The sequence below is a fragment of the Gorilla gorilla genome, chromosome 4, assembly GCF_029281585.2.
Source record: "Gorilla gorilla gorilla isolate KB3781 chromosome 4, NHGRI_mGorGor1-v2.1_pri, whole genome shotgun sequence".
NCBI classification, from domain to species: domain Eukaryota; kingdom Metazoa; phylum Chordata; class Mammalia; order Primates; family Hominidae; genus Gorilla; species Gorilla gorilla.
Genome location: NC_073228.2, coordinates 36,321,432 through 36,346,867, shown reverse-complemented (window position 1 = coordinate 36,346,867; position 25,436 = coordinate 36,321,432). Strand labels below are relative to the sequence as shown.

The following is a 25,436-nucleotide window of genomic DNA, read 5'->3' as shown; positions in this document are numbered from 1 at the left end:
TTGCAACACCACTCATTTGCACGCATCCCTTGAAAGCTGCTCTTGGAAACTTCTGAGGTTTTGCCTTTCTCTAATGTTTGTCTGACTCTATGAGGCCAAAGAGTATTCCTTGAACAGCCAAGAAAGGCAAAATAAAGAAAAAGAGCAGTTCAAATGGTTAGAACCTTGAACTGTGGAAGAAGATGCACCAAAGAGCCTGGATTTACAACTGTCAATCATCCCTCTTATTTTACACAGGAAAGGCATTTCTTTAATCCACCTGTTCAATTATTTATCATGCTGTGTGTTTCCTCTTAATTGTCACTTGGGCAAAGCCTTTATGCTGTAAGGGGACACCCTCATATTTTTTAATGACCTTAGGGAAAGTGATTGACACTAGATCCTGGAGTCAGATGTTCCTAGTGACGCAACTTGTTCTCCTAGTAGCAGAAAAGCTTCCTGCCATGATTAAGTTAGAGCTGTGAAAGTGCTAAAATGTGTAGTCAGCCTTCCTCTGATGCAAGCACTTTTATTATAGGGCCTAGTTGTGGAGAAGTGCAACAACACAAACCCTGTCTCCAAATACCTGTTTTGTCTCTGAATTAGCCACTCCGTAGAGAGAGGCAATATGCTCTATCCACGTGCTGGGCACTTGAAATACTCATAATCACAGTCACATCTTCTCTATACTTACAATTTTTCTGGCTCTACCCCTTTACTCTTGTCTACTTGTTTTTCTGAGTTCATACCACAATGTGATCACAACTGATTTATGACTGGCAGGCTGCCAGTCTCTGAACCCTCATCAACTACTCTAGTCAAGCAAAACAAGAAGTAATCCATTCTGTATTTGAATTTGAAATGGAAAATCCTCTGTGTTTGCTTTTCTCGATAGGAGGCTGAGATGGAGCAAAAGTGTCATTCTATTTTTTTTGGACATGGCCTACACTTCCCATTGAAAACGCTTGAGAACTCGTGAGTAATGGGTGTCAGATCCGCGGCTGCTCAACAGTGGATGATCCACTCCATGTTAAAACAACACAGAGGGCTTTCTCAACTCCTCTTGTTTTGGTTTTCTTCTCTGTGCCCACTACTTTTCAGGATTCCTTAGGCAGAGGGTATTTTTAAGATGTGACTATCTCCTGAGTGGCTGGATCATGAACAGTCTGTATTATCGCTGATTCATTTAGGTACCAATGTTGTACCACAACTAAGGCCATAAGACTAGAATACACATGAGGCTATGGCCCATGAAAATTTGTGATTAACTTGGAAAGGAAGGGGATATGAACAGAAAGTAGGTTTTACTCCCATTACTTTTATGCTCAAAATATTATTACTTTTATCCTACTTTGAGCCTACTGAACCAGAATTTCTGGGGTCAGCACCTAAGTTGAGTCTGATGCAGTCAGTACTCAGACAGGCATTTGGAAACCACCAGTCAAGACCATCTCTTAAGTTCTGATGCAGTCAATACTCAGGCAGGCATTTAGAAACGACCAGTCAAGACCATCTCTTAAGTTCTGTTGAGATGTAAGCTTCTATTATTAAAAACGACAACAATAGCCAGGTGCGGTGGCTCATGCCTGTAATCCCAGCACTTTGAGAGGCCGAGGCAGGCGGATCACGAGGTCAGGAGATCGAGACCATCCTGGCTAACATGGTGAAACCCCGTCTCTACTAAAAATACAAAAAAAAAATTAGCCAGGCGTGGTGGCGGGCACCTGTAGTCTCAGCTACTCAGGAAGCTGAGGCAGGAGAATGGTGTGAACCTGGGAGGTGGAGGTTGCAGTGAGCCGAGATTGCGCCATTGCACTCCGGCCTGGGCAACAGAGAGAGACATCGTCTCAGGAAAAAAAAAAAAAAAACTAACAACAACAAAAATGAAAAGCCCCAAACAACAATAACAGAAACCTCAAAAGCAACAAGAGCCTGTTAGTAAAAAACCACATTGCATGATCATGTTATATTTTCTACATGATTTCTACATGTATTATAGATATTGATGCAAATTTTAATTCACCACTGTAACTTTTTTTTTTTTCACATCTGGTACCATCAGAAAGAATGTAGCTGTAGACACAACCAGTTTCAAGACTTGATGAACCATCCTTAACTGCATGGCCCAAGGGAGGACATTCCATGGGAACCTACAATGCCTGCATTAGCAAGACAGTGGCAAAATTGCAATGGAAAGAAGAAGAATTTGCAGCCAGAAGAGGTCTAGATCTGGGTGTGAATTGTTTCTATCACATATGCCCTATTTGATCATGAGCAAGCCATTTTTAATCTCTTCAAGTCTCAGTTACCACATCAAAAAATGAGGATAACATTTTATAGAGCGTCTGGAAGGAAATAGCAAGGCAATGCAAGTGAAAATGCTATGTCCACCTTAAAGCACCAGGCAAATGCTAATTGGCCCTCCATTAGGTAGTTTGATAGCATCAAAGTTATTTTTTAGCTATATAAATTTGGATATAGATATGCTGAACACAAAGAACCTTTGGTTTGGCCAAAAAAATTGATCTATGCGTGGATTTGAATTTTCTCTCAGTATTTGCAATTTACTTTTTTTCTAGACTTTACTATGAGCTTAAGTATTTGCAATTTCGCTCATGACATAAGCTGCTGTTTTTCTATTAATGTCCTATTTGACTGATTTTCTTGTAGCTTCCATAGTTTTATATGTCACACAGATTCACTCAAAGCATATGTCAACTTTGAGACAGACAGTAATCCTACCTAATGTATTGAGTAGCAGGCATTGCCATAAGCACTTTATATCTATTAACTCAATTAGTAATTACTACAACCCTATTATGAACCAACATTATTCCCATTTTGTTAATGAGGAAACTGAGGCAGAGAGAAACTGACTTGTGCAGAGATACACAGGTAGTAAGTGATAAAGCTGGATTCCAAGCCCAGGTACTTTAACCACAGTGCTATGGTGTCTTTAGGAAGATAGTATATGATATGATGATGAGGAGAAAGATTTTAGTTATAATTTTTTTTATTAATGATCCCCAAGTGCTTGTGCAATATAAGAACCTGAATATTTGGCTGGACACAGTGGCTCACGCCTATAATCCCAGCACTTTGGGAGGCCGAGGTGGTCAGATCACTTGAGGTCAGGAACTCGAGGCCAGCCGGCCAACATAGCGAAATCCCGTGTCTACTAAAAATACAAAAATTAGCTGCGTGTGGTGGTGGCTGCCTGTAATCCCAGCTACTTGGGAGGCTGAGGCAGGAGAATCCCTTGAACCTGGGAGGCAGGGATTGCAGTGAGCTGAGATGGCACCATTGCACTCCATCCTGGGTGACAGAGTAAGCCTCTGTCTCAAAAAAAAAAAAAAGAAAACCTGAACATTTGATTATCTGATTATAGGTTTGAGCTCTATGGATATTGGAGTTATTTAACCCCTTTGCTTGGACAGAATTTTGCGGTTGATAGATATCCTTAACAAATTCTTTAATTTTCACCCAGTAAGATGGAGAGGCTGAAGGCTAGCTCTCACCATCACCTTTTGATGTTCACTTATGGTGTTCCCTCTGTGAGTGCTCCTGATTGCTCCTCCTCAATTCCCATCACCTGGTTAACTCCTTTGTCTCTCCTGGGCTTATCAAGTCACCACCTACAGGAAGCCTTCTTTGATTTCCCCTGACATGTGTTACGGTTTCCAAATATGCACTTCATTCCCACTGTGCATCTAGTGGCAGGCTGAGGCTGGCTTATAATCTGAATCTTGAATTTTCCACAAGGGAAACTCAAGGAGGATGAGAATGAAAGCATCAGCCATATCTTTGGTGGCAGAAGATGTGGCTAGGGTCCTGAGCCTCATGAGACTCAGGAGAGAGTGTTTTGATATTTGTTAAATGCTGCAAATATATGGAGGTTGTCAGAAAAAGTCCTGGCTTCAGATGGCAAATCATTCCGTAATAATCTCTAATTTTAGTCCGGGTTTCTCAAAACTGTTGCTGACCTCACTCTTTTTTTTTTTTTTTTTTTTTTTTTGAGACAGTTTTTTGCTCTTTCGTCCAGGCTGGAGTGCAGCAGTGCGATCTCGGCTCACTGCAACCTCTGCCTTCTGATTTCAAGCGATTCTCCTGCCTCAGCCTCCTGAGTAGCTGGGACTACAGGCACCTGCCACCACACCCGGCTAATTTTCTTGTATTTTTAGTACAGACTGGGTTTCACCATGTTTGCCAGGCTGGTGTCGAACTCCTGACCTCATAATCCACCTGCCTCGGTCTCCCAAAGTCTCCCAAAGTGCTGGGATTACAGGCGTGAGCCACTCCACCTGGCCCCACTCTTTAGCTTAGACGCCTGAGACTGTGTTGCTCAGCTTCTACTTGAGACATTCCTTCAAGAACCAGATACTGACAGTTTACTGTGTACCAGGCAGGATAGGCAGTGTGGCTAAGTGAGTGGGTTCTGGATTTTGAACTCAGGCCCTAAGTGTGCTCACTATGTGATCTCAATTAATTGGCTTCATCTGTGTCTCAGTTTCCTTAACTGTGAAATGAAGACAATAATGGTATCTATTTCACTAGGCTGCTGTGAGGATCAAATGAGATATTCCATGTGGAGCTCAGAATATGACCTTTGGAGCATAATGGATGCTTGATAAATGCTGAAGCTGGGACTGCGATGACTTAAACTTGCAGTCTCTAGTTTGGTTTCCTGATCTCCAGAGCACTTCCCGAGAATTTCTCTTTCGCTGCTTTGCTCCTCCAAAGTCCAAATCTAAATCCTACTTTCCCATTCCAAATCCTTCTCCTATCTCTAACTTGCTATGCTGTATCAAGCCCACATTCTTGTGCTACGTCTCCTTTCTTAATACTTTGAAAGCAGATGTTACACCCATAAAAATGGCTAAAATGAAAAAAGATGAAAAATACTAAAAAATGGCTGAAGATGTAGTGCATCCAGACTCTGAAGAGTGCTGGCAGGAGAGTACACTGACTCAATCACTTTGGAAAACTTTCTGGCAATAAGGCTGAACACATACTGTCCTTTAATCCAGGAATTCCACACCTAGGTCTACCCTCAGCAGAAACATGCACATACGTACATCAAAAATCATGTAGAACAAATTTCATCATAGCACAATATTAGCTACCTACTGCTGCAAAACATATTACTCCCAAACTTAGCAACTTAAAACAACAGACATTTATTATCTCACAGTTTCTGTGGGTGAGGAATCTGGGAATAACTTAGCTGGGTTCAGGGCCAAGGTACCCATTAGGTATGGCAGGCACCAGGCCTAGGGCCCACGATGCTTGTTAGTACAATTTCCTCCTTCCAGTGAGTGAGATACTTCCTTTTTGTTGTAATGGAGGAAGGGGCCCACAAAGACAAAAGTGCATAGGTCCCATAAAGTCACCGTGCAGCCCTGGCTGGATGGGTTTCTCATGAGGTCTGTCAAGCTGTCATCTGGGAACACAGTCCTTGGAAGCCTCCCCTGGGAAAAGATCCACTTCTATGCTCACTCAGGTAGTGGCTGGCAGTTCTTAGTTCTTCTCTAGTTGTTGGCTGGAGACCTCAGTTTCTCACCACATGGGCCCCTCCATGGCTGCCTGAGTGACCTCAGGACATGGTAGATGGCTTCCCTCAGAGAAAGAGGGAGAGAGGGAGAGTGGGAGCAATCAAAAGAGAGAAAAAACAAGATGTCTTTTATAACCTAATCTTGGAAGTCAACTACTACCCCTTCTGCCATATTCTATTGTTTACACAAACCAACTCTGGGACAATGTGGGAGGAGGCCACAGAATCTGTGAATACCAGGAGTCCGGGATCATGTGATACCCTGTTAGAGGCTGGCTACCAAAAATACTATCTTCAGTCATTAAAAACTAGAAACTATCCAATGTCTATCAACAGTAGAAAGACTAAATAAATGATACTGTATTTGTACAACGGAATTCTACACAGCAATAAGAATGAACCATTTATAACTACGTACAACCATATAGATTGTAGCTCATAAGCATAATGTTGCAAGAAGAAGCCAGGAACAAATAGTATACTTGATACGATTCCACTGATGCAAAGTTAAAAAACAGGCAACACAACTCTGGGTGTTAGAGGCCACATAGTGGTTTCGCCTGGAGAGATACTGATGGAAAGTAGATACAAAGGGAGCTTTTGGGTGCTGGCAATATTCAGTATCTTTGTCTGGATGTTAATTCCACAAGTTTATAAAAATTCATTGAGCTGTACAACTTTCTCTGTGTAAATTACACTTTAACAAGAGTTTTTCAAAAGTAGATGTTGTAATACCTGTATTGTCTCCTTTTGCTAAAGAGACATTCTGGAAATGATTTTGGTTATGGCTAAGCATAAAACTGGGTGCTATAGGCTGGGCGTGGTGGCTCACACCGGTAATCCCAGCACTTTGGCATGCCAAGGCGGGCGGATCACGAGGTAAAGAGTTGGGGACCAGCCTGACCACTATGGTGAAACCCTGTCTCTACTAAAAACACACACCAAAAATTAGCCAGGCGTGGTGGCGGGCACCTGTAGTCCCAGCTACTCAGGAGGCTGAGGCAGAAGAATCACTTGAACCTGGGAGGCAGAGTTTGCAGTGAGCCGAGATCGCGCCATTGCACTCCAGCCTGGGCGATAGAGTGAGACTCCGTCTCAAAAAAGAAACAAACAAACAAAACAACTGGGTGCTATAGACTGAATGTCTGTTCCCTTCCATCCCCCAATTTATATGTTGAAATCTCATCTTCAATGTGGTATTTGGAGGTGGGGCTTTTGGGAGTTGATTCGTTTATGAAGGTGAAATTCTCGTGAATGGGATTACCACCCTTGTAAAACAGGCCACAGAGAACTCCTTTGCCCCTTCTAGCATCTGAGGGCACAGCAAGAAGGCTTCACTTATGAACCAGAGAGTGGGCCTTCCGCAGACATGGAATATACTGGCACCTTGATATTGGACTTCGCAGCCTTCAGAACTGTGAGAGAGAAACATTTCTGTTGTTTATAAGCCACCCAGTCTATGGTACTTTTGTTATAGCAGCCCAGAGGTTTAAGACACTGGGGCAACTACAATGTGTGGTCAACCTATTGGTGGTCCTGGTGCTAGGCCTCGCCTGCTGTGAGATCTTAGCTGAACAGTCCCTTAACCTCTCTGAACTATAGTTTCCTCAGTTGTAAAGTGGAGTGAACGCTTATACTCCTAGCCTCAGAGTGTGGTGAAGAATATCAGGTACAGTTGAGTGCTGTTACACTATCGAGCACTATAATATCAAGATCTTCCAAGTTCAAAACCGTAATACTTGCCTGGAGACCAGAATATCTATTGCCTATTTAACATCTCTCTCTCCTGTATTCCTCTCTTTCTCTTTAGGGATGGTGGGGGGGCGGGTGATGGAAAGTAGGTTTGAGGCTTTGTGATCTGGCTCTCTGGGGTTCATCCTTTGGCCTCAAACTTCTGTGCTATCACATGATCTCCTTGTGCAGTTTCTCCAGGCAGGATTCCCTAGATTAACCAAGAGAGTAAGATGGGGAGCAGAGCCACCACACAGCTATGATTCTCACCTGGGCCAGAGACCAGCTGCACAGAACAAGGTTAAAAGTTGTTTCTGTGCACTCTGGAATGTCTGTGTTTAGGGGGAATTCCACTAGGTGATATAGCTGGTTTCTGATATTCTAGGGAGGAGTCAGCTTATCTTTTTAATACATTTATGCATGCATTTTATATGCATTCATTTATTTTCTGTCACACCTGCATATTTGTATATAATACAACCATTTGTAAAGATAGACCTTACCCAATAAAAACATGTTATGAGATAATTGTGATAATTTGTAATCCCAATTTGAGTTTATTCTCCTCGTGGGAGTTGGGGTTCACAGTGTGTAGAACTATCTCTGCGCCGTGCAGCTATGTAACAGTATATACCTTTTAATGTGACTAGAAGCTCCCTAAACGGAGCAGGTCTTTCCCGTACTAACAGAACCCCAAGATAGCCACTGTGAAGTGGCTTAGGGAAGTGTGTAAGGGTGGGATAAATGGAGAATCTCCTCCAACTCCTCACGTTTAGGAGAGATTTGATCCCATTTTGGTTATTACAATTTAGGTCTTTCCATAGAACTGTTTCTTTTGGGACTCAAATAGCAGCATGGGGCCCCCTAGTGGCCGGAAATAATTCATGAGTTTGCTTTTCAAGCATTTTGAAGGCCAGGTCAGGCTAGAGAAGTATAGAGAGTAAATATTCGCCTCCAACTGCTGCTTACAGTGGAGGTGTAATAGAGAGTGAGATGGCCTCTTTGGGGGAAAAACGAGAACTAAACTTTTTTCTTTAACGAGATTAGAATGGCCTATAATTCTGGATAAACCATTCACTTTCTGATTTTTTATTCTTTGGCTCATTTAGCACCTTAATTAGGTACTTATTGAGTACTTAATCTCCGTAAGCCATTATGTTAGGCATTTCACTAGGGTTAAAAAGAAGATCTATCACACACTTCTAAGGAGCTTTGGAATAAGGATAAAACTTATGCCACCAACACGACAGAAAATAAAAGGTGCCATCAGAGAATAAAAGATGAACTCACGAAAGGGCATTTACTTTCAGATAAAAGGGAAGACTTCCGGGAAGAGGTAACATTTGAGCTGAGTGCTGATGAGAAGCAGGATTTGGGGAGATTAAAATCAAGGAAACAATGGCACTATAAGCGAGGGAAAACACAAGTTTGGACAGACATGGAGGCAGGAAAACCAAAGTCAGGTGCGAGAATGGTGAATAGTCTATTCTGGCTAACTCATAAGGAGGTTTGGGGATTAGAGTGAGCATGAAAACTGGATACGTCCTTTTGGATCAGACTGGAGAATCTTGAACCTTGTCTGAGTAATTTCTTCATACAGCAATGCGGTGGCGGGGTAGGGGGTGGGCTTTGAGTATCTTTGCACAGAGAAGAGGCATGTGAAGGCACAGACTCACTTGCATTGAAATGAGCACAGCGCCCTAAACTTGCATTTGGTTGGGAGGAATGTTGATCTGTACGTGACACCATCTGACCTGCAAAGTCATTTTTAGGGTGTTTCCACTTACCAAAACTACCTGAGCATGAGGGAGTAGTAAGGGCCCCAGGGCTCCTGCCATGTTTAATTAAATTTCTGGATAGAAAGACTTTCAATGAGTGTGCTATGCTAGGCTGATTTTGTTTTCCAAGTTTTAAGAAACCTTGATGCCTATCTTTTGATTCCAGCTTAAGGTGGTTTAAACTACATGAATGAGCTGTATTTCTGGCTGGAGTTACAGGGTAGAGTCCTAGCTGTGGACTAGCTCAATGTCCACTGAAGAATTCAAGCAGTAACTTTATTTGCATTGTATTAGGTCTAACTGACTAAGAAACCTGAGAATCTACATTATGCCTGGCATATAGTTGGTGCTGGCATATGTGTTAAGCAAATAATTAACAACTGATTCCACAAAAATGTAATATACATTTAATAGCACATTATAAAGTTCCTGACCAAAGACGTTGATTTCCTAATTACAATAGCACAGAAATCCTTTAGAATTTAGTAAACGTAATTAAGACTATTCAGAAGTAATGAAAAACCAATATGATATAAACAAAAATCCTCCAGTAAAGAAGGAACCTGTCCATTTGAGAGAAATACAATTGAGAACTTGCAAATGAGACAAGGGAAGATGGCAATTTGGAACTGCAATAGAAATAACTATAGCAGAAACAACCATTTAAGAAGTTTTAGCAGCAATAAGTATTTATTATTCTGAATGAAATGTACAGTTGACTTTTATATAAAAATCATCAAAAGTGCTATATTGGATTATTTTACTATTAATTTAACCCCAAACAGCATCTATTAGCTATAACTTTAATGGGTTTTTCTCTACTTCTGATACATCATTACAACTGGCTAACACTGTCCAATGTTAAAATATAAAAAATATTAGTTTACTTTTCAAGATAAAGTACCACCAGTGATGAGTTATTAAAAGTATAAAATGAAAACAGACGCCAGTGAATCAATGTATTGAAAAAAATTATCACAGAATTTCATAGACATATGTGAAACCCAAGGTAATTTAGATCCTTGGCAGAACATTTTTATGATACATCTTAAGACTGTAGGTTATTTCTTTTGGAGGCAAATGTCTAGTGTGCCAGGCCTATCTTGATTTTTCTCATCTTTTCTTGGCTACTTTACAGGGTGAACCAAATACTGTCTAATGCTGTGCACTCCCATGACCCCCAAAGTGTTTCATGTAAATAGAAAGCTGATTTTTCAGTCTCAGAAGTAGCCCTTAGGGTTAAGTTTGTCGTTAAAGAAGACATGAGTCATTCCTCACAAAGGAGAAGCCCCTCCACCCTCCCACCCCCATTCTTCCACTCTGCTCCAACGCCAAATCTGTTCTCTCTCACCATGGTTCTGGGTGAATTGGGTGACAAAGTCAGAGCACGTTTTCCAGGCCCAATGGCCCATTTGGTCGTATTCAGTCTCAAGCAAACAAGCTTCTCTGATTTGCCACGAGAGCTGTCTGACTCTCCCGTCTCTTGGCTTTCTTGCTCCTTTGTCTCACTTTCCAGCACAAGGCACTGGAGGCTAGTAAAAAAAGTCCAGATGACAGAACAACCAGGCCAAAGATGGAAATAATAGACCCATGGGAATTGAAGCTGTAAGCCACCGCGGTGACCACGATGCCGGCGATGAAGACAACCACAGCGAAGGGGATGATGCAGCGGTAGCAGGAGAGCTCGGTACCCCCTGTAGCAGCCATCAACTGAATCTCACTGACCAGGGGGACTGTGGTGACCACAACTTCACTCTTGGGGCTTTTCTCCATCGTCGCCGCCATGTGAGCCTTTGGGGCTCCCAGGATCTCCTTGATGGGCTCTTCAGTCATTTTTACAACAGTGCTTCTAAGCTGGGTTTACAGACTAGATCTGGACAGTCTCACCAGGGTGAAAGCTGTGAAGATAACAGGAGATGTCAGCTACATGTATCAGAATGTACACCCTGTAAACAGAAGTGAAAAGCTGGGGAGGCACCTCCTTTCTAGGAGGCACAGATCCATGTGAAAAGCAACTTTACTCTTTTTTTGAATTGGTTGCATTCTCTTTGCATTTAGGCAAAAAATAAGATGAAGCAGATGCATATGAAGGGAAGACAGAAAAAGCAGGAAGCACTTACAGTGTTTAATATACCCTGGCGGTCTACAAATGTTTTACAAGCTTTTCTGCTTTGTCTATTGCTTCTCATTCCTCTGAATACACAGAAATGCCTGAATCCTAATCCAAAGATGGTCTCATTCAAGAGGAGAATACATTACAAACAATATTTTGTACCATTAATCCCAGAACTTACAGCAACTCAGACTGCGCCAATCTTGCTGGGCATAACATGCATTCTTTCCAAACTATCACCCATTGGCTGCCTACAAAATCAATGTCAAGGCAAGTGGCCAGCAACAAATGATGTTCTTCTCCATTGAATGACAGCCAACAAATCTTTATTGTGTTACTATTAAACACAGTGCAACCTGCTTCCTGGGATCTTTTTATTACCCACTTTAGGTGGACAGTTCAGCAAAAAATTCATTGAAAATGAGGTGGGGATTTGTGGTCTGAAATGTAACAATATCTTCCAATCTGTTATAAAAGAGAAAAAATAAGAAAAAAAAAATTCAACCCCTTCATAGGATATAATTTTGTGCTTTCTCTTGGCAAAAATATAATCAATTATTTGAGTAATTAGCTGTCAATTCACAAATTTTCTATTAAGCTCAACACAAAATTTCGATATTATGTATACTACAACATGCAAAAACAAATAAGCATGCTAGGTTTTCAGGAAACTTTCACAACCTTCATTTTCCTCCATGCCTTTGTGTATAAAACTTGCTGCAATGACCCTTTCTAAGTATTTCATACCTGAACATTTCAGGACAAAGCTTGAGACTTTTGATCAAAAGTATCTGGTTGAAATGCTCTCTATGAGAAATCAGTGAAAACTTGTCTGCTGCTCAGACATGGTTGAGTCGCTGTCTTCCATTCTCAAAAAGCTGTCTAGCTGCTACACAGTTGAGCAGTTGTAGTTACTGAACAAGTTTAAAGAAAGATACTTGAGACCATTTCAATGAGATTCATACTTTAAATATATTAAGCATCCACTGAAAACAAATTCAACTCCAAATCAAACCTCACTGGTTCTTCCCTGCTCTGGAAAGTCAAAATATCACTCCCTGAGCAATGAAACTAAATCTTAGAGCTGCCTACTCACATGTCATTTTTAATCACCAAACTAATTAATCACTGTTGTCCAATGACACCCTAACTTCTGGTGAGGCCAGTTAAAAGATATTTGAGATTATGTCTGAAAAAAATATCTTCACCCCAAAGCTGAGATTGAGCTAACCTGAAAATCAAGATCTGTCCCCAAATTACTTACACTCACCTCGGAGAGAGGCAATCCATTACCAGAGTAACCACTTGACTTGGAAGACAAGAAACAGCAACGCTTGAGCCTCTTCGTCCAACTTCTGGGAAAGAGCCTCTAACAGCAAGGCTGTCAATAAAACAATAGGTTAGGGATCTCTTCTGGGGAAAGGAAAAGATGTAAAAATACTTTACTATAGGGTCTGGTCTGGTTTGGGATCCTGGAGTTCCTGCTTCTTTCAGGTTACCTCTGTTCCTAAATGACGCTTGTCTTTCCCTCCCTCTCTCTTTTTATTCCCTCCCCCTCGGGTTTGCCCCTCCCTAACATTTTTTTTTTTTCCTTCGTTCTTTTCCTTGCCAGCAGATTCTGAGTTTTGGCTTCCCCCAGCTTTGCTCAGTGACATGATAAGTCCGAATCATTTCTACAGATTCCCCAGAGACAGGAGCCAGCTTTTCCTTTTCTCTTGCAGCATTTACTAAGCGGACTGGACTGCTTTGTGAATTTGAATGACTCATTTCTTCCCCTCGCCGACCTCCAGATCTTCCTCCTGTCCATCAGGCATTTTTATAAGAAAATCCCAGAGTCAGCGTTGCAGACCCGGCTGAGGGGACAGAGCCGAGGGGACAGACACTCTAGGGTGGCAGAAACAGCTGTGAAGTCATCAGGCAGCTGAATTCAGTCTCTAGGCCAGCAAAAATCCATGTTCCTAGGTTTTCCCATTATTCTTTATATGTGCGTGATAGTCATCTGAAGCTTAAAACCCCACTTGTTGAGTGCTAATTCATTTAGGAATGAGGGCGGGAGGCACAAATGTTTGTGGTTAAGGGGGAAAGCCAGTTATATTGATTTAAACATGATTGTTTACTGCTTTTGCAAGGAGGTAACTTTAGCAGCACCAAGATTATCATCATCATGATAATTGCTACCATTTATAGAGCACCTACTGTGGACATGGCACAATATTAAGAAATGTCACATATTAACATTAATTCTCACTAGTTCATAAATGAGGAAACAGGCTCAGAGAGGTTAAGTAATTTAACAAAGATCACCCAGTAACAGAGACACCCTTGGTTTGAACCCTGATCTTTAATGGATACATATATCATTTGGGGAGATTGTTAAATTTAGATTCTGATTCAGTAAGTCTGTAACAAGCTCCCTACCTATGTTGAGACCTCTGTTCCTTGGCCCACTTTAAGGATCAAGGTATTTTAAACTTTCAAACATATACAACTTGACACATCATACACTCAAACAATAAAGTTAAACATCTATTTCCCACCCCATAAACCTGTAAGTGACTTTATAGGTTTATGCTTTCTTACAGACAAACTGCAAAATTTTTAAAACCTTGAAACATACAAAGCCCAAGATTGTCTTTTTGAGGAGAAAAGATAATACTGGGGGCTCATCCTATACTTTGTAGTTAAAAGTTTACATCCTCTATTTTTTCATCTGCACAAGTGTTAATAACCTCTTCTAATTAATACTGTGAACCACAAATCCAAATTAACTCTTGGAAGAGATTTGTTTTCCATCTTTCTCTCAAATTGTTAGATTTCTCTAATAGCTGGCAAAGGGCTTGGATGTTCTCAAACATCTCGCCTCTCCTCTACCACAGCACACTCTCTCCAGCCTTGCCTTGTAGCAATACCCTGATGACTTGTCACGAAAAGAGAGGGACCAGAAGTTGTTTATTCTGGAATGAAAGCCAGAGAGAGGGTTATGTCGTTATAAAAAATAAAGTTGAAAAGTCCCTGAGGTTGGGGGAGTCATGGCAAGTACCTGGAGGCCTTGGTCACCATGATCCTCACACTTTAAAAATGTCAGACCTAAAGAGACTGCTTTCATCCCTGAGGAGTACCGTCACTTGGTGTTGAGGGTCAGGAATACTTAGAACCAGGGCATTTCAGAACTTGCCAAAGTTGCCCCCGGAAGATGGTGAGATGGGGGCCGCTGGCTACGTACAATGGAGGTTCTTGAGAAGCTCCTTAACAGAGCTGTCCTCTTACCTGCAAACTCTGGCCCTTGAGGGCAATTCCCCTCTATTTTCTAGTACCACTTTGCCTGCAAGATAGCCCAATAACTGCACTGAAGCTCTGAATATCACCTTATTCTGTTGAAAAGCATGCTTTCCTGTTACCAAAGCTAAAGGTGCAAACATTGAACGTCTAGAGAGAGGACAATGGCACCTTTTTTCATAGTAAGCCCTTGACTGAGTCTATAATGAGGCACAGTGAGTGTGTCTGTGTCCTGGGAGCACAAATCTGTCATCACTTCCAATACCAAAGCTTTCTTCAACCTTGTCAGGCTCAGGTGCCTCATTCACACCAATGCTCCTCCACAGGGTATGTGCACCTGCCTTGATACACAGGTACACATCTCTAGACTCTGAGTAGACAACCGATGATTTGTATGTTAAATTCAAAGAGGTAGAAAGTTTTGGTATAAAGCAGACATTGTATCAGAAGAATAGAAGCCTGTCATCCTAACCACTGACACATGCAGCTTTAACTGACTTTACCTCTTCAAATTGAAATTCAAAGAGAATTCCTAGTGATCTATGCCTGTTGTTTCTGAATGTTTATTCCTCCTTCCACTCTGTGTCTACAAGGTATTAAACACCCCTGGGGATCCTTTGGGGACACCTGCCCCCAAATGCAAAATTTCATCCACAATGCAACCAGCCTTATTTCTGCGAGCCCTCTATTTTCACAAAGAAGAGGAAATCTCTCTAGTTCTTTCTAAAGCACATGGCTTTAGGAGACTCCTTTAAGTTTGGAGAACTTTTCTCAAAGCCTCCAATGCATGAATTGTATCTATGCCCCTAACCCCCATAGACATTCAACATTTCCTTCCCAGATCTTTCAAAAAGCAAAGCAAAGATCCTTACCTTTCCCAGCCAGAGTTAGACTGAGACAGCTGCCTGCCCTGCCAAGAGCAGCCCAGAGAGGGGGATGCAAATCACCACATTAGGGACCGTAAACAAAGTACTCAGCAAGGCTTAAACACAATTAAGGGACCGGAGACAATTTGGCGAGAGGAAATCCCTTAAATGCTGCTGGATTTTACTCTGTTGTCCTCCATGAAAATGTAACCCGTGTGTGTGTGTGTGTGTTGGGGGGGGGGGTGGGGTGTATACAGACAAAGACAGAGAGAAAGGGCATCAAGTTTGAGAAGAATATCTTCCTTCACTTTTCTCTTTTTATATCGTTATTCAGGCACTAATTTGCAAGGTTTTTCCTATCCAAAGCCCCCATTCTGATGCTCTCCTCTGTGAATCAGAACCTGCCGAAAAGAATTCGTAATCTTTGCTCTACATTTCTAAGGGAGTATGGGGTTGGAAAGTGTGTATGTAGGGGAATGGGACCATAAACCATCCTCTTTCACCATAACATGCAGGTAATAAAAGGAGTACAAGGAAGATTAGGATTAGTGGTGAAAATGGCATTTGGTGCCTGAGTGGACCCTCTCCCTAATGTCAGAGGAGTGGTCCTATTGGTGCTCTTCATCGGAGGATGTCAAGGCACCATAGAAATTATGTTATACTGAAAAATCACACCTCCGAGGTGACCTTCCACCAAAGGCATTGTAAACGGCAGAGCTGGGAACATTTGCTGTTCCAGAGAGAATGCCCCAAATTGCAAAAATCTCATTTTTTTTCTTTAGAAACAAAATGAAAGACAAAGTTACTTAGGGGAGAGGGGCCTGGAAGTGGAGGAGGGCAGGGAGCATGGTGCGTACTATGACAAAGAGGTCATTTTGCCCATTTCCCTAAAGTGGAAGCCAAAGATTCAGGCTCTAAGGTTGCAAAAGGGGATGTTTTGATTTTCCTATTGAGTTTATGCTGTTGAAGACCTGGCAATTTCTTCTCTGGGAACACATGAAGTTTGCATTTTGTGAAGCATGCCCCCATGTGCATTCGATTACTCGCCTGTCTTTATTTCCAATTTGCTTTTGCTTGGTGTGTTTGAGCTGGCTAATTTCCAGCAGCCTTGAGGATGCCAGTTCCTCTTGGCCTTCTGTCCAATCACCACATGCCTTTGATCTCAGTCATCACCCAGTCCAATTGGATGCAGGGAGATTTGGGAAGCTGGCCAGGTTTTCTCCTCTCTAATGCTTCTTTTAAGGGTGTGCCTGCATTTATGTTCTGAAATCATGGACATTTTGGAAAGTGATCTGTGCTTCTGTATTCATTTTGGATAGCAGGTCATGTTATTATTCCTCCTTTTCTTTTTTTCTCCTCCAAAACACTTTTCTTTGAGGTCTAGGACATTAAATAGAGAGATCTGATAGTACCAAGAGGAACAATGAATGTGACTTAGATATAAATCTGTATTTTACTAATTGGTGGTCAATTTCTAGGTATGGGAATCTCATAGGATCCATTTGAATATAGAAAGGGAAACATACATCTTTTAGATTCACATTACAATCCCCATTCTCTTACCCCATTTTGTTCTGAGTAACTATGAAAGGTCACATAAACATAAAAAAATAGAGCTGAGTAAATAATCTCTCACTTCAACAAGAACTAATTACCATTCTGGCCTCAGATGAGAAGAATTGATTTTCTTGTCTCAAAATCAGAATATACACCGAAACTCCTGCCATCCTGATACAACCCCATACATTTTGCATAGCATTTTATGTTTATGTATGTTATTCTTTGGAGGCCAAAGATGAGGAAGCCCGAAGTTCGAGAGTTACCTCAAAATGGGCTGACACTTTCTTTCATAAGACAAATGCACACTCCTAGGGTCAGCCTCCCTTAGTGAGTGAGCTAAGGCTCAAATATTCTGGGGCTTGCAGGAAACACACCATACTTGTTTTTTTTTTTCAGGGAGGAGAAGGGAAGAGATCACAGTGACCTCACCCCTTTGCCACTCCTCCCTATACCTGATAGCATGGAGCCCTTTGATGCTTGTTTACAGGAGAAATCTCCCCCTAGGCTCAGGTGCCAAATATCACTTGTCTTGGTCATAAAATGATGTACATAAACATTGTGTGGCACCCAGTCAACTCCTAATCGCTGTACAATTTCTAGGCTTTGACACCAATCTGATACTGGAAATTGGAAATCACCTTGCAACACGTAAAGTGTCCTAAAAACTGATAATCAATGATATCTCTGTAAGGGTCAGTTAGCTTTTCCCCATTCCATAGTCACAGAGCAGAATATACCTACCGACCAGATTAGCCTTGTCCCAGTTAGGTAGCACTGGCCTTAAAATGACTGGCTCAGGATGGGCTCATCAGTGCTGGCCTCCTCCAAATAATTGAAAGCACAGTTTAAACCATAGGTTTTAAGTTGCAGGCTTGGTAAGAGGAGCATGGAGGATGTTTTTCACAAATCACTTTTTAATTCTCTATTTTGCTGAGAAAGAAATGGGGAGGGAAAAAAAGAAATGGAGGTTCAGAGACTGGCCCTGTTTCTGGGTTTAACTCCAGAACCTGGGCTCCTTCCTTCTGAACTGATCCACACAATGTGCTCAGTTTGAAGAGGAAAGGGACACATTAACACAAGCATCTAACATGTACTACCCATAACACAGTCATCTCTCAGGTATTTGTATTTTATTTAAAGTGGCAGAACCAGGTTTCAAATCTAGGTACCTCTTTCTTCTTCTATGTTGTGTTGTGAGGAATTCATTTTTAAAATTATATTATGTACATTTTCCTAAGTTTAGCTTAAGTCTCATTTTCTTGGGTTCAGGGTGATATCCTCTAACTAGATTTAGTTTGGGAAAAGTGCTCTGAAAAGGGGTGCCTACTGCTTCTAGAATGATTAAGCCATGTATTTTGCCTTGTATACATCTGAGCATTAAAATAGAGCTGCATTACTAAGCAGATTTGGGTAGGTTTGAGGCCAGGACAGACATAGGCCTGGTACCTGCGGAATCCGTGGAAGATGCCAGAGCAGTCAGGCCACTTCAAAAGTCACCCAGGCCATTCCTCTGCCTTCAGAAGCATTTTAGTTCCTGTGCTCCTTTGGGTGCCAGGAACTTGCTAAATGCTCTAGCTGAGCAGATGCAAAACAGTGGGCAAAGCATGGTCTCTGCTTTCATGGAGTTTACTATCCAGAACAGGAAAGTCACAGGGACACCAACGTGGGTAATCCTTTTCTAGAAGGAATAACAAACGGCTGTGGGAGGCCCAGGGAAGATGAAATCAATTCAGGCCCAGGGGTGTGTGTGTGTAGGGGGTAGGGGGTGGTGGAGGTTGGAATCTTCATGGCACACAGGCATTTAACATTATAAATAGAAAAGGAAAGAACATGATTCTAGGTGGAAGAAACAGCCTGTATTCAAGCATAGCTTTGAAAAGTGCAAGTCTTCTACAAAGAACACTGAGTAGCCTGTTTGGCAGAATTTTAAAGAGCACAGGGCAGGCAGAGAGCAGTCAAAATAAGACCGGAAATAGTTTATGGTCGGATTATCGCCTCGATGGCGAGTTTGGACTTTCTTTTGAGAGCAATGTGGTTTTGAACAGGATTGCACAGTGAGCTCTGTGCATTATAAACAGTAGCCTGACTTTATAGAGTGTTGGCATGTCCTGGGGAAAGTCAATATGGGGAAGAGGGAAAGCAGGTTGAGACACCAGTTGGGATGCCTCTGTGATTGTCTAGGTAAGAGGCAATGGGCACCTGATATTGGCAAATGTGGACAGGTAGGAAATAACTGCAATGGTAGAATCAGCAAAACTCAGCAATGAATTTCAAGTGGGGAAAGTTATCAAGGGAGAGGAGTTTGTAAGGTTTTAAACTAAGTAATTAATAGCTTGAGGTTGCTGTGAGCAGAAATAGGTCAGGACAAGGAGTAGATGTGGGGTGAGGAATACGTGATAATTTTGTTAGCATAGCTATTCACTTCTCCGGTGGAGAGGCAAATGCTAGAGAAGGTTGGCATTACTGCCTAACTAGTAAGTTATGATGCATTGTGTGAATTGTCAAAAAATTCTGTCATAGGCTCACAAATAAAATTTCCAGTAAAATTATGAATAATTTTATAATTCACTTCATTCCACATGCATATGCACACACACACAATTGCTGACACACATACAATATACACGCACAGGATGTGAGATTGCTAATGTTTTGCATAGAATAAAAATATTTAAGTATTCCAATTTGAGACTTTATTTTTACTGACCATATGCAAATAATTTATTAATTATATGTTCAATTTTAAATTCCTTGAAAATAAGAACATAACTATGCAATTCTTTTTTACAGTGTTAGACATTATTTTAAAATAAGCACTACATAGATATTTTCTGGTAATGAAAATATTTTCTCCAGTGGTTACTACTCTAAGGTACTACTCATGAGGAAGGAATATATAGAAGGTTCTTGTCTTGCCACTTCACATATGGAGAAACACTTTTGCCTTACTAAGAACTAATTTTATGTTGCCCCCATGAGTGAATACTTTAAAAAAATAGCAATCCAAATCCACTAGAGATTTATTTTGGAATGTCCTGTTTTGGGCCTCATGCAATGGAAGCAAGCCTTTATGTTGAGGGGTTTACCATGAACATGTTGGTTGGGAAATCATCTGTCAGTTCCTCAAGGACATTATCATCAATTTTGCATGCTTAGAAAGTCATTGCCAAATAAGTCAATGAATAAATAAAATAATGACTCTACATTGAAATCGGATGTAAATTTAAAACTTAGATAATTATTTAAATGGATTATTTTAAGGTACCCAGATATTTAGTGCTAAGTACATTAATTATTCCTTATCATTATAATGATAAATATTAATTTATAAATGAATAGTAATTATAATAATTATTCAATTACATTTGGAAAATGGTGCCTAGGACTAGAACCAAAGTCTGATTGATGCCAAAGCATGTCTTCCTAATCCCTGTGGAATATCGTTTCTGTGTTCAAATGATGGCATGCTTTCTGTAGCTCATAAGGAGTAAACTTGCCTTCAAATAATCTCTTGGGTTTTAAAATGATTGCTTCACCAGAAAAAAAAAAATGCCCTTGCCTTCCCACAGAACCTCTGTAGTGTTATATTAATTGAGGATAGAACTAGCTCAACAAATCTTTTGGGAGCATTTTTATCCTCTTAAAAAGTCTTTGATATTCACGATGTGTGTGGGTAGTAGGAAACAGAACACTTTGCCCAGCTGAACTGAGTTCAAAATAGAACTGTTTATCTAATGAACTTATCTTATGGAACAATGCAGAGAACAGATCTCTTGCTCTCTTTCTTTAGATAAAATTTTTAAAGTCTCGTTTTGTAAAGGAGACAGAACTTTGCTGTCTCCTTCTTGTTTACTTAAATAAACTATACAGGAAACAGGCATTATTTCTTTGAAAAAGCAATGTAAAAACTTGGTAAAACCAATGATCCCCAGAGAGTACACAGCCATAGAATGAGAACACGATGTTTCTTCCATCAGGGCACACAGAAGGGCACCGAGTCTACTTTGAATTCCAGCTGTACATTTGTACCCAGTTAATGAATCTGCTGTTGATAACTTCGGATGACTTCCAGTATGATGGACTCAGTAGTCTCAGGGAAACCTTGCTTCCCTGATTTATTTCTTGCTATTTATTTTCTAAGTTTAACTTAGTTTGCAAAACTTTCTTTACAGCACTGATAGGGCTTGATTACCTTATTTTTACAGTGCTAATAGGGCTTGATCTTCCTTTTTCTAGAATCTAGGTTATAGCATGAGGTTTTGGATCGCTTCCACAATAAAATGAACATTTCTGACTCTCCAATATTATGCAATTAAAATTAGCCATTAACTGAAAGTCGAGAAACTTGAGTTTGATTCTTTTCCTCTTTGTGGCTTATGCAAGTCACCCAACTTCTGAGTGCTCTATTGTCAGATCTCAGGATTCCATCTGTAGATACTTCATTATTCTTTTCTTAGAAAAAAAAATCCTATCTGGGCTCAGAATATCAGAGAACTGAGACAAGACAACTTGGGGAAATAGCTAACACTACTACCCAAGCTACCAGAACAGCTGTAGGAAGCCTCTTTTTTAAAAAAAATATTCCCTGATGCAACATCTGTCAGCAAAGCCACTGACCTTTTACTGTGGATAGTCATCTATTTCCATGTGAAGAGAGTCACAGGCGTCTGGCTCGGGGACTGACTGCAGCACAAAGGTTTTCTTCAGTCCCGATCAGAAATTCTAGGTTTTCAGGTCTGCACACTAATTTTCACTCTTTCTTACCCAAAGCCAATGCAGTAAGGAGCATAGGGTGTCCAATACCATAATAAACTGTAAACTGCATTTGAAAGGAAAGCAGCAGGGGCCAGAACTCACACTTGTGGAGCCTCACCCTGCTGTGACTGACATGACGTAAGTCGGAGACCTCGGTTCACAGTTTTATGTGACAGGACACAGGAGCAGCCAACTTTAGGGAAGACTGATAGGAAAGCCCAAGGGTGAATCTCTCTGGGAACAGGAAGCATGTACCGCGGGACCAACAAGGCTTTTGGACAGAGAACTTTCACGGGTTTTGTAGAAGCAACTGGGCTCCCCTGAGGCTGCCAAGAGGGTGTGCTCTGATCACATGGACTGTGCATTTCCTTAGATCACCTCCCTTCCCAGCCCACGGAATCCAGAAAGAAGCTGCTGTGCTGCTGTGTGACTTCCATCAGTGCAGTGGATTCCTTTATAAGCACACAGTTCTCATAAGCAGAGAAAAACATAACACTGTATATTCCTCTCTTCTCCAAATTTTCATATTTTCTTTTTGGTAAGGTTACAATCTTACCACTGTCAAATATGTCCTGTACACCAGGGAGGATTTGTGCTACCTGCCTCAGAATCACACAGGGTGCTTGCAAAAAATACAGGTTTCTGGGCTCCACCCCAGACCTACTACATTACTGCATCAGGATAGTGTGTGTGTGTGTGTGTGTGTGTGTGTGTGTGTGTGTGTGTGTGTTGAAAGGTCAGGAACTTGTGTTTTTTATCTGCATCCACCTGAAGTTTGAGATCCTCTGCTTAATGCTAATACAGCAAGCTATCAAGTTTGCAAATCCGGCCTCACCCCTCTTTAAAACCCATCCATGATTCCCCCTCATCTGAGGTCTAGAATCTCTACATGACACACAAGTCTTCCCATGAGCTGGCCTCTCCCTTTCTTTCCAGTCTCAGCTCCAGCTTGGATCAAATTACAAATCACAAACAACGCATTATTTTATGTTTGTCATGCTTTGTTGGTTCCTACTCTTGGAGGCTCAAGATGATGTCTACTCATCTTTTCATGACTACCTCAAGCATCACCTGCTTCTAGAAACCTTCCCTGGTAAGTCCTCCTCTATTTTCAGACTAGGCAGCATGAGGTCCCTTCCCCCATGTTCCCATAATGTTTATGCCAGTGTTTCTCAATCTGAGTACTTTTGACATTTGGGGCTGGATAATTATTTATTGTGAGGAGCTGTCCTGTTCATTGCAGAATGTTTAGCAGCATCTCTGGCCTATACTCACTCTATGCCAGTAGCAACCCCTTCTCTCCTGCACAGTTGTGACAACCACGAATGTCTTCAGACATTGCCAAATCACCCTGGCATGAAAATGTTCCTGGCTGAAAATACTGCTGTGTGCTTACATGTATCATAGCCCTCAAAAAATAGTGTGGAAAGTGGCTGCTTGCTTGTTTATCTTCTCTAATCTAAAAGACTGAGAGTTTCTTAAGAGTAACGAGTGTACAGAATTAACCTTTGTGTCCCCTACACTAAAGCACAACATCTAATGCATAGTTAGAATACACATTTCTCGAGCAAAGCCTTATTGATGGACTAGATGTCAGAAACCCTAGCCAATCTTGGTTGGCTCTACTGCTTGCAATGTTGTGACTGTGGACAAATAAGTTAACAGCTCCGTGCCTCAGTTTCCCTTATTTGGAAAATGGGGGTAATAGTGCCCTCCTTGCATATTTGGGTCATTATGCAGGTATGGGAAAGTATAAAGTGCAGGAAGAACCCTGGTTATAGTAATGTGACCTAAAGGTTGCTGCTCTCATATTTGCCTTCTCTGGATAACATTGAAAGTTCAGGGCCACCCACACAATATCATCCACTTTAACAATAGCTGGAGGATTTCATTAATGCAGAACATTATAAATGTGAGAAATCTTATGGAAAATGATTGAACCTCCAGTATGGAATGAGACCAACATAATTGTTAAAAGAGTTCTCTTAACATAATGCTGTACAGCACACTATGAATATCCTAAAGGTCAAACGCTCTCATCCGTATCTGTTATGCCTCCTGCTAAAGACTCAACCAGGCCTAAAGGAGCCTTCTCTGCTACAGACCTGTCTGATTTTCTGTCCTTGAGGAACTGCCAATCCCATTCTTTGCACCCTCTTCTGTCCTTGTTCCTTTCTGCTCTGTGCTAGGACAGCCAGCTGCTTCCTTGCTTCCTGACTCTTAATATCAGTTATAGGAAATTAGCAGGTTTTGCATTGGGATGCCTCTCCTATTATTTATTACCTTCAAGAAGAGCTTTGCCTCTCTTTCATTGTCTCTTTCTCTGTCTCTCTCAGTCTCTGTGTATCTGTGTGTGTCTCTCTCTCTCTCTCATCTCTCTCTCGTTCTCTCTCTGACTCTCTGTCTCTCTCTCTCTCTCTGATTATTTTATGACTTCCTTTTATACTTTGGCCATTCCACTACTGTTGCCTCCGTGCTATCCCAGCACTGTGGTAAGCTGATTTATATACAGTATCACTCTCCCTACTTTTACAGAAATAATTAGCTTCCAGATTGTGTTCAGCTAAGAAGCACCCCTGTTGCATGGAAATGTGGACTGTGCTTCTCCCTGCACCACCATCAACCCCCACCCCCCACTAGCTGCAGCTGGCCAGGCTTTCTTGTTAACCATTTCATGCCCCAAACACTTAGAGTACAAAAGCACTTAAAAACTGTAACATTCTCTACAAACGTGTCAAAAAGTCCTAAACACATATACTGACAGTGCAGCAAGAAGGCTTGGAAATTATCTAATCTAGCTCTTTCACTTTAGACTTGGGCATATTGAAACCTGAAGAGGTTAAGTGACTTACTCGTTACCATTTTCTTTGCATTTCTAATCATCTCAAAAGGCAATCTGAATCATTCTGTAATCTTTTTAGTGTATCATGACTAATCTTTATTTTCCAATCTTTCCTATACTTCATGGTCCCCTCTTTTAAGCTTGAAATAGTAAGTTCCTTTTAGTATAGGCTTTGGAGATGTTTCATCTGAAAGAGGTGATAGATGTTGTTTTTAAAACACTGAGTTCTATGTATCTGTTTTTACAAGTAGCACAAGGTTTAGGGTAATTAACAAGTTTTTATTTTTTGCATATATTTAGCTATGGGAGAATATATATCCATGTTTAGATTTACTACGGTACATCTATTTATTTATTTTAAAATTTTATTGTGGTAAGAACACTTAACATGAGAACTACTTAATTATTGTTGACTATATCAGAATCGAGTCAGTTTTCCATATTATCCAGTAAAGTATGTTCACTTTGAAAAAATTTTTCAATGTGCATTTTACTATATTTTTCCTAAAGGCATGGAAATTCTTATTTAAATATTTCCTTTTTAGCTCATTGTATTAGTCTGTTCTCACGCTGCTAATAAAGACATGTCCGAGACTGGGCAATTTATAAAGGAAAGAGGTTTTATTGACTGACAGTTCAGCATGACTGGGGAGGCCTCAGGAAACTTACAATCATGGCAGAAGGGGAAGCAAACATGTCTTTTTTCACACGGCAGCATCAAGGAGAAGAATGAATGCTCAGCGAAGGGGGAAGCTACCTATAAAACCATCAGATCTCATGAGAACTAACTCACTATTATGAGAACAGGATGGGGAAAACTGCCCCCATGATTCAATTGTCTCCACCTGGTTCCTCCCAGGACATGTGGGGATTATGGGAACCACAATTCAAGATGAAATTTGGGTGGGGACACGGCCAACTCATAGTACTCATTAACCTTAATACATCATTTGCTATCCTTTGAAAAAAATCCTTCTCAAGGCTG

General features: G+C 41.1%; 1 protein-coding gene across 4 annotated transcripts; it reads right to left on the bottom strand.

Annotated features, from left to right (window-relative positions):
* Nucleotides 1–9,423: 9,423 nt before the first annotated feature.
* Nucleotides 9,424–21,882, bottom strand: TMEM100 (transmembrane protein 100). Of its 4 annotated transcripts, XM_063706251.1 has the most exons (5): nucleotides 21,472–21,882; nucleotides 18,414–18,416; nucleotides 17,596–17,774; nucleotides 12,423–12,533; nucleotides 9,424–10,937 (listed from the first exon to the last, which is right to left on the bottom strand). In XM_063706251.1, the coding sequence occupies exon 5, from the start codon at nucleotides 10,870–10,872 to the stop codon at nucleotides 10,468–10,470; it is 405 nt and encodes a 134-aa protein (XP_063562321.1). In that variant the 5' UTR covers nucleotides 10,873–10,937; nucleotides 12,423–12,533; nucleotides 17,596–17,774; nucleotides 18,414–18,416; nucleotides 21,472–21,882; the 3' UTR covers nucleotides 9,424–10,467. The 4 variants fall into 4 exon arrangements, 2 of the variants coding, with proteins under 2 accessions (XP_063562321.1, XP_004041337.1); XR_010133772.1 differs by lacking the exons at nucleotides 17,596–17,774; nucleotides 18,414–18,416; nucleotides 21,472–21,882 and adding an exon at nucleotides 12,937–13,166; XR_010133773.1 differs by lacking the exons at nucleotides 17,596–17,774; nucleotides 18,414–18,416; nucleotides 21,472–21,882 and adding an exon at nucleotides 12,730–12,891.
* Nucleotides 21,883–25,436: the final 3,554 nt, after the last annotated feature.